General features: G+C 46.0%; 1 protein-coding gene across 3 annotated transcripts; it reads left to right on the top strand.

The window, feature by feature from the left end:
* The first annotated feature begins 36 nt into the window (after positions 1 to 36).
* LOC144101443 (uncharacterized) lies at positions 37 to 6803 on the top strand. 3 transcript variants are annotated; one of them, XM_077634619.1, is made up of 4 exons: positions 37 to 188; positions 1662 to 1883; positions 2692 to 2912; positions 4961 to 6803. In XM_077634619.1, the coding sequence occupies exons 2-4, from the start codon at positions 1662 to 1664 to the stop codon at positions 5064 to 5066; spliced, it is 549 nt and encodes a 182-aa protein (XP_077490745.1). In that variant the 5' UTR covers positions 37 to 188; the 3' UTR covers positions 5067 to 6803. The 3 variants fall into 3 exon arrangements, with proteins under 3 accessions (XP_077490745.1, XP_077490746.1, XP_077490747.1); XM_077634620.1 differs by having other exon boundaries at positions 37 to 453; XM_077634621.1 differs by lacking the exon at positions 37 to 188 and adding an exon at positions 1530 to 1548.
* Positions 6804 to 9159: the final 2356 nt, after the last annotated feature.

The raw sequence follows: 9159 nt of genomic DNA, 5'->3' as shown, positions 1-9159 counted from the left end.
TACATGTTGCCATGACCATGGCAACTTCAGCTGTGACGTCACGAAAGGGGCGGTCTCCAACATGGCTGGTGGATTAATGCGAGCGACGCAGTGATCATCTCTGGCTAGTGTGTAGAGCGCACAAGCCCTTGGTTAAGTGAGCGCGTTAAACTCCGGGCTCAAACCTGGAGCCGTCACACCCCGAAAAAGTGAGCGTCCAAACTTCCTTCCCAACTTGCGTGCGCAGTATCTGGGAGTAAGCGCACGCCGTTGCTACCATTGCGCTGTTTCTTTTTTTCCGGGTACACCGTATCTGTGGCGATCAATCCTCATGTAGCTGTAGTGGTAGCGCGGTCACCGACGCCTGCTGCTGACTGCGTAGCGATTACAACTGCCCCGTGACCTCTTTCAAAGTCCGCGCATTCGTCATAGCGTGTTCAGTGACAGGCGCGAGCATTGCAAGTATCTACAACCGTGAGTGAACACTTCTTACAGCGAAGGTGTTTGTGGTCGGCGGTGGGGGGTGCATTTATTTTAGCCGAATGCTGCAGAACCCGCATCGCAACAGCGGTGCAATTCACAGTGGCAGTTGCATTGTTCCCGCTGATCAATACACCTGACAGGTGTCACGTCAGGGCGGGCTGCTGAGCGGAACTGTCATGCCGCCTCCGTTGGCGTGCCAGTTCCGTAATTAAAGCGAAACTCATTACATATTTCGCTCGATACCGTTTCTACGTTAAGTAAATTCCAATTCTTGGGGTTGTGCGCGTCGCTTTAATCTGTAGTGAGGAATGTCCGCGACAGTCGCAATACCAACCCTACAAGGATGGCTCATGTAATTGCTTATCTGTGGAGAAGTCTTCTGAGTATAGTGAAAACCTCCTTGAAACGGCGCGCTTGGAAAACCATTCTACGACGGAACTTCCCGGATTGAATTCTTTTGCTGAATGGTGCTGCGTTGGGTAGGTCGTGGGGGAAGTCATATGCCGGGCGGTTTTAGGCGCGGCTTGCGGTCGGTTACAGCGCGTCGGAATGTCGGTACGTGACTGAACTATTTTCTCTTAACTTCGCCTCGTAACAGTGCTGATGCTTAAACGAGAAATCGGATCTGCGGCTTTTTAAATTAATTCCAAAGTCACCCGATTAAATGCGACGAAGGCTTCTGTACTTCCTAGCGCAAATTCACGGGCCGAGTAGTAATGAAGCATATGCCCAGTGCGCTACTCATCTGACAGAGTTTTAGTTCAGTTGCGCTACGCGCAGTTGTCATTCGTTTCTGCACCGAGCGAGAAGCCCTGTTCGCGCTGTCACTCTCAGCTTGCTCACTGGAGCATTTTTGAAGTGTAATAGCGTCGTTTACGATGAAGCTTGCCGTGAAATGGTGTAGTTAGTGGCCATTTATAGAAACGTCTTGCACTCGCAGATAGCAACTGCCGTCCAGCTGTTTATCTGTTTGGGACAAGTTTGCTCCGCAGTGGTGTCTGCCTCGGAGACGATAACGCTCGGAGCAGATAGGGTAGTTGCACTACTGACTCTATGCGAAAAGGTCCTTATTGACGGCTGTTCCAAGTGGGTGTCGATGCAGCAGCTGTTGTGAAAGTAGTGTTTGTACGAGCTTTCCAGCACTTTGTCTCAAACCTTGTTTCTGATCTCAGTGGTGTTTCTCTGAATCTTCCTTGCAGATGTCTGCACCCCAAGTCCCCTATCCTCACCAGGCCCCCTACCCTCCCCCGCAGCCATCATTTCCCCAGATGCCCTATGATCCCCCACCACCGTACAACCCACAGGCCGGCAACGACGGCTACCCTCAGCCGGGGTGGATATCAACGCCACAGGCTCCACAGCAGCCTCCACCACCACAAACACACCAACCAGAGGCTACTGTGTTCAACCCTGCAGCTCAAGTAATGCGTTCTCAGTCCTCCTTGGGTTTGACAGCTTGGGAACATTGTAGTATCTATGCACTGTGGCATCATGCAGCAGGGTGTTGATACACTTCCGGCGCTCTAAAGGTTCTTGATTGTGAAGAAACAGGGTGAATGTTGTTGGGAGTCCAAAAGGGCACCAAGGACAATGCTTGAGAGGCGACTGGTTCGGCAGCCGTTACTCTCCAGAATAGTCTTGATTTGTGTACAGTGACTGCTGAGCTGGCACTTGCTGCTTCTTGAGGTGTAGTCGCTCTCGAAGGAACTGGTGTCGAATCGATTGGTGAAAGATGCAGAGGATCTTGTGGAACGATTACTGTGGATACATGGATTGCCTAGACTGAAAGGTGGACAGTGATGAAGCAGTGATGTGCAGCTTGAACAGATGAAGCAGTGACTAAAAGATCTGCATAGTCATTAGAGGGAGGAGGGGGTGCAGGAGATCATTTGGGGATGCCACATTGCTCTTCCTAATGTCACAAGAGGTCAGTAGGGAAATCAATGCCTGTGTTTATGTGCAGCACATCATGCTGTTCTCACAGAAGTGTCAAGGTGCAGCCCCCGTAGCATTGGATGCAGCCATGTCTTTTTTTCGGGTTACGAGACTCTTTGTCACTATCTCCAGAGTTTTAAGAGTATAATTAGCTCATGACATGGCTCAGTGACAGCCTAGGTTGTGCACAAAGTGGCTGAGAAAGTAACTTTTTGAGAGCACTGTACTGTTACGCTGAAGCCCTTATGGGAGTACTCACTGTGCCTGCGCATTCTGCAACCTCCTCCTGTGTAGGGTTACGTCAAGCAAGGGTCTACTTACGTGCCCACGGGTCAGCCCGGGCTTGTACCACCAGCTGGCTACTACCCATCGGGAGGTCAGTCAGCGCCAGGTGGCTACTACAACGCCACCACACAACCCATGCCCGGCGGATACTACCCCGGACAACCCGCCCCACCTCCAGGAAGTGCTCAGGGATACTATGGTGCGACGGGCTACCCTGGGGGCAACACAGTGTGAGTCAGTTTGCAAGTCATTTGGCCTGGGTGTCGCAGGGAAGTTTTTACCTTGTTATAGATAGCCAGCCAAAAACATAGATCTCTTGGTTTTCTGATGATTACAAGGCCACAATTAAAAAAAAATACACCAGTAAGCTTTTTTTACCTGCAGAAGATCTAGCATGTAGTTCCTGTAACGAGAAAATAGCAGTAAGCTTTTTTACCTGCAGAAGATCTAGCATGTAGTTCCTGTACCGGCAAGATTGCTTCCACCAAGCGTTAACACTAGGAAGCAAATAAAGCATATGTCTTTTGATATCAGAGACTGTTATGGTTTTGTTGCCAGGTGGAGAGTAGTGTGCTATGGTGAGGTTGTATTTGCCACATAGAGAGCAGATGATGATGCTGATATGCTTGTAGCCCTCCCTTTGTAACGGGCGATCGACGAAAGTCAGATCAGGCCAAAGTGACAGCCCAGTGTGGTAGCTTTGCTGGCCCTGTGTTGCATGTCAAACATGCATGACTGCTGCATTGCATGGTGAATTGTGGAAGACACACTGGCACATATTTTTGTTGCCGTTTTCCTACAAAGTTAGCACAACATACAGCTGAACAAAGTTACAATTTGAGAATTGTGCATTGAGGCTGAATAAATGTTTTGGTTTGTGGACGAAAACTAACTTTAGTGACACTTAAGAAGCATGCCAAGTTGAGACGCTGGTAGCCGTTAGTGGTGGTAACCATGGTAACTTGTGGTAACAGCATTAGATGCAGCCACCTTTACTTTGTGGTATTAACATTTACATCCATGTCATTCTGTAGTTGTTGAAAAAGCCTGAAAATTATGGGGAGTAAAAGAACTTTCGAGGCAGCAAGAAAATTGCTCATCTGTAGCTGTCTTTACGTCTGATTACTGTAAAGCTACGGTATGAGCAGATGATGGTGATTAAAAAAATGGCTGGCGGTTTAGCATCGCTAAACACAAAGCACTGTGCGAAAGCACAGCTTTTTGCAGGTGGACTCCTCTGCCATGTACTTCAAAGCATGACTGAGGCATCCACTGACCCAGTGTGCCAGTTATGCATGTCAACTTTTTCATCGTCAGTGCCAATTTACCCAATGTACAGTGGCGGCCTGTGCTCCAGTGTCACGTTTCTGTGGCAATATTGTCAACGCCAGCGTGTGTTGCTCTAGTGGCGTGTTTCTGCCACAACGTTATCCACGCCAACACATGCAGCGCACATCCCTTACTACTGCCCACGGAGGAAGACTATATATAGTCTTGTTCCGTGCTACTGCCACATGGTTCGAAGCGCGAATATTAGTTTGATAGCAGCATTAGTTGATGAAGAAGACGATGTGCAATGCACAGCGCGAAAGTGTGTTGCCATTTAACACGCGGCGTGTTCAGCTATGGCGATAGCCTAGTGCTCTTGCCCAGTGGCCAGCTGAGCTGATCTGTTTGCGCTGCCGTGGGTTCAAATCCCAGTCACGGATATTTATTTGTTTTATTTTTATTTATTTATTTCTTTAGGGTCAAACTCACAAACACAAGTTCTTGCTCAGGGTTTACCCATCGAAATTGTGCTTTCAGAAAGCACTGAAAAGAATAATTACATACTGCCTGCAATTTATATACAAATTTGCAAGTCTGGAGTGCATAGACGTGCCAGTTTCATGTTTATGTTGTACTGCAGAAAAATTTTAAAATATTTGATGACATCTGGTACTGCATTTTTTTATAGACGTGATGTTTAGCTAGTACTGCACTCTTGCATCTTGCCTGTACTACATGTTTGCACTGACACTTGCATCCTATTTTTTTCAAACAGCTTTGATTCATTGTCGACACTATAAAGTTAGTGCTTATGGCAATGAAAAGAGGTTTAAAATTCAATAATTAAAATTTTTTCCAAAGCTGTCATACAGGCATATTACATCGCATTACAAGATAGGGCCCCAAGTCCCTTTTAGTTTACTTAGTTTTAGTTACCTTAGGTTGCCCAGCTTGTGCTTTGCCTTGGGGGCAGTTCCATCAAAACAGCGCTCTCTTGTGCTTTTTGCAGCGTTGTCCGTGAACAGACCCAGGATTCGAGTCGCATGGACGATTTGGCCAAGTGCTGCCTGGGCACCTGCTGCCTCACATGGTTCTGCTGTTGGCTGACAGACTAGCCGACAGACTTGCCAACAGACTAGCCGGCACCAGACAAGGAGGAGCGGCTTGACTGCGACACCCAGCTTCAGCGACAGAGTCTCTGCGGCATTGTGCCATCCACGCATGCCATCACCACACCACCACCACCACTACCATGATCTTTGGCCGTCTTATAAGAGTGCATGCAACGTGCATCCACCGCCTCTTTCAATTTTGGGGGGTCAGTTTTTAGCGGTTTCTATGAATTTCATATCCAGCGCAGCAGGTATTAGCCAGAAAATTGTGCTCAGAAGAGCTTGCTTGGTTGTATTAAATAAGTCGCTAGTTTTTCTCGAATTATGTACTCTAGGCATCAACAAATAATGTATGTATACAACAGAGCTTGTTTATATATTTTGTTACGGCATATACAATACACTTTTAGACCTTCCTGGGAGAATGTTTTTTAGAGAATTTTTGTCCCACGTTTTGCCTGATAGGTTGTTGCCTGTTTAGGTGTCCCGTTGTCAATGCCAGTATTACTTTTGTCCAGAATGAAATAGTCCTTAACCAATATATTAACTGCCTTTTAAAGCAGTTATCGTTGTATTCACACTTCGTTTTTAGTTCTTTCTCGCGTTGAATGAAGACCTTTGTTGAGGCACACAGTGTGGCCAGTTTGTTCCTGCATGCTGGTTAATTGATTGCAGCCATTTGCCAATAAAACACTGTTGCTGTAAAGTTGCCCTTGGCAAAGCGTGGGATCTTAATGGGGTTTTCATTTTTGTTGATGTTTGTAAGATTTTATGGTGCATGTAATGAACCTCCACACGAATCCCGCCCCATTCCATGCATGCAGTGTAGTCTCTTGATAGATCATCCCCCGTCTCCTGCCCCACAGGTGCATTAAGCACTTGATTAGATATATCATAAATGTTGGCTTAGACTATACCAAGGTAGAAGATTGCTGGCCTGTCGTGGGTGCTTGAGACACGCCACGGTCTGTTGTTAGGTTGGCGATGAATCTCTCGTGAAGTGATGAAAAGCGAACCCAGTTGGAACGAATTGTTGAGTCTTTACAGCACGTTGGATTTGATGTTCAAATGACTTGTTGAAGGTTACTTATGGGCAGTTTTTAATGTTGCTGCAAAAAGGAAGTGAGCATGTCTAACCCTCGTTTTTTTAAAAAAAAAGTTGGCATTGTCCTTTGAGGATTGGAGTGTTTATGCGTTCTGTGAATTTTGCTATTTAACAGAACATTTTTCTTGTGGCTCATAAATGGAGGTGCTAACTAGCACATCTGCGAACTAATGGAGAGTATGTTAACACTAGTGCGTGTTGTCTAAATGCCCATGCATACAAACCGAAAGCATGAGATGCCGGATGCAATTTGCAGGTAGATGCTTCGTGCTGCAAAAGGCTTCAAATAGCCAGCAATTTGCTTTCAAAAACCAGCAAATTCACTGTGCTAGCTTCCCTGCTAGCAAGCACTTGAAAATACTGAAAGCATCACTGTAGTATTGAGCACCAAAGATTGTAAACTTCACTCTTGGCTGGATTTTGAGGGCTTACAAGGACCATCCACTGCATTGAAATCTGTACATAAGTTTGCAATCTGCTGTTCTCCTGTCAAGAGCAAGCTGAAGCTAATCATTGACTGCAAGTGGCATTTAAGCAACACGATGCACAAGTATGAGGTCATTGTTTGAAAAATGCGAAGTGATTCTGTGTTCAACGTATGCCACAGGGAACAATAAACATGTTTCTTGCATGCACTGATGTCTCGTGTTTTGCAGAAGGCGTGATTTTGCAGCACGACACAGTTGCCAAAAAGCCAGCAACGCTTGAGCAGTCTGTTGAAAGTGCAGCATAATAAGCTGTGTCTGTATGGCATGCAATGCCCTTTTCCATGAAGACCGCACAGCCTTGTTGCAGTGGTAAAAAAATTTGAATGCCATTAAACAGAGTATAACGTGCAAAAGCACTTCATTTTGAATTAGCTTGACTACTGCGTAAACATTGACTTAACTTTTCCTTCGAATTTGCTCTACTCTTGCCTATACTCCGTTTCAAACATCATGTGCAACGCTGTCAAAGCTAGCGCTCGTTTGTGCTGCCTGCATCCGCGACCAAAAAGTAGTGAGTTATTTGTGGTGAGCGAAACATAGTAAATACTTTGCCTGTAGGCTTAATACATGACACATTTGTCATCTTGATTACATGCACTGTTATTGCTGACAACACGCTGTCGCTTTCTCGTGCCATAGACCACTTGGGCACAGAACAAGTGCGGAGTAACACGCCTCCCTTCATTTTCCCGTCCGGACTACTTCCATACCTTTCACAGCGTTGCACCTGATGTATGAAACACAGTATAGACATTACCTTGCACTGTCCTTGAAGACAATTTAGACTTTCATACCACATGACCTTCCCCTGGCCACACCGTATCCAAGTCATTTCATCTCAAGGTTCAGGCTTCACAGACCCATCGGTTTTTTCCAGGATTGCTAGTGAAGCAGTGCTTTTGCACTGCTATGGTCTTCTGGAGCGATGGGCTTGAAATGGGCCTGAAGAGATTTGAAAAACCTGCTCACTTCACTTCTCATGCCATTGGACGGCTCATTTCTTATACACAAAGACTGTTTGTCCATCTTGGTTGGCCGACCAGTGCTCTTTGCACAACGGGGAGGAACAGCAGTTCACAATAGGTAGCGAGGTGCTGAAAGTGGTAAGGGAGCACATCTACTACTTAGGGCAGGTAGTGGCCACTGCTCCGGATCATGAATGAGAAATAACTAGAAGAATAAGAATGGGGTGGAGTGCATGCATATGGCTGGTTCTCTCAGGTCACAAATGGCTGTTTACCAATATCCCTCAAAAGAAAAGTGTACAACTGTATCTTGCCTGTACTCACTCATGGGGCAGAAACATTAACGAAAAGGGTTCAGCTTAAGTTAAAAGGCAATGCAGTGAGCTATGGAAAGAAAAATGATAGATGTAACGTTAAGGGATTGGAAGCGGGCAGAGTGGGTGAGGGAACAAGTGCGGGTTAATGACATCTTAGTCAAAATCAAGAGGAAGAAATGGGCTTAGGCAGGGCATGTAATGCGAAGGCAAGATAAGGGTCCTTAAAGGGTACCAGAGTGGATTCCAAGAGAAGGGGGCGGCAGAAAGTTAGGTGGGAGGATAAAATTGAAAACTTTGTGGGGGCACGATGGCCAGAGCTGGCGAAGGACACAATTGGAGACACATGGGAAAGGCCTTTGCCCTGCAGTGGGTGCAGTCAGGCTGATTGATGACGATGATGATGATGCATCTTTCAATCGCCTAGTCTTGCCGGAGAAATGTACTGGGCATCGAACTTGTGATCACCCAAGCAGTTCACAGCCTGGCAAACAAAGGAACGCCCTGCCAGAGCTGCCGGGTTCTAGACTCGCAACATCTGCGCAAATGTACAGCCAGCAAAAGACAAGTAAGCACAAGTATGTTATCTGAAAACCAGTGCCTTCCAATATAGATTTCACTGCCAAGCCATCAGCTGTTCAATCTGGACACTGCTCAAGTGGTCTATACAATTTTAAAGCTGACTGCACATAGGCCAGCAACAACTTTTTCTTCTAATGGAGCAGAAGCTATGGAGAAGAGACATGCACTCTTTTCCTATTACAGTGGAATACAGTCCCAACTTGCAGTTTAGTTCTCTCTTGAAATGCATATTGTCAGTATTTGTTACTTGATGCAATTTCTAACAAAGCTGCGAACTTTCTATGTTTTTATAGTCAAGGAAAAAAGTTGACCACAACAAACTTGCTAGGCATGTGTAGTTACAAGAAGCTCCAAAAGGTGGCGCTAGCTACTGCAGTAGCAGGAATGCAGCCCGAACTATCAATCTAGTTTTCTCTTGAAATATATATTGTCACTCGATGTACATTTCTAACAAAACTGCCAACAGTATGTATTTAAAGCCGAGAAAAAAGTTTCAAGATTGCAACAAATTAGCTAGGCACATGTAGTTACAAGAAACTCCAAAAGTGGCACCAGCTGCTCCTGTAGTAGAATGGCCACAGGGAGAGCCATGCACCAGGCACTCTGCTGTGATGTCAAAACGACACCCTTATGGATGCTCTT

Source organism: Amblyomma americanum, chromosome 8 (genome assembly GCF_052857255.1).
Source record: "Amblyomma americanum isolate KBUSLIRL-KWMA chromosome 8, ASM5285725v1, whole genome shotgun sequence".
Classification (NCBI taxonomy): domain Eukaryota; kingdom Metazoa; phylum Arthropoda; class Arachnida; order Ixodida; family Ixodidae; genus Amblyomma; species Amblyomma americanum.
The sequence above is the reverse complement of the archived record's forward strand: the minus strand, read 5'-3'. Positions and strand labels throughout refer to the sequence as shown.

What these genes read in the sequence shown, in the direction of transcription:
- LOC144101443 (XM_077634619.1), top strand. Translation starts at nt 1,662, where the DNA reads ATGTCTGCACCCCAAGTCCCCTATCCTCACCAGGCCCCCTACCCTCCC. An exon ending in TGTTCAACCCTGCAGCTCAA is followed by an intron (nt 1,884 to 2,691) that starts GTAATGCGTTCT and finishes CCTCCTGTGTAG; the next exon opens with GGTTACGTCAAGCAAGGGTC. An exon ending in TACCCTGGGGGCAACACAGT is followed by an intron (nt 2,913 to 4,960) that starts GTGAGTCAGTTT and finishes TGCTTTTTGCAG; the next exon opens with CGTTGTCCGTGAACAGACCC.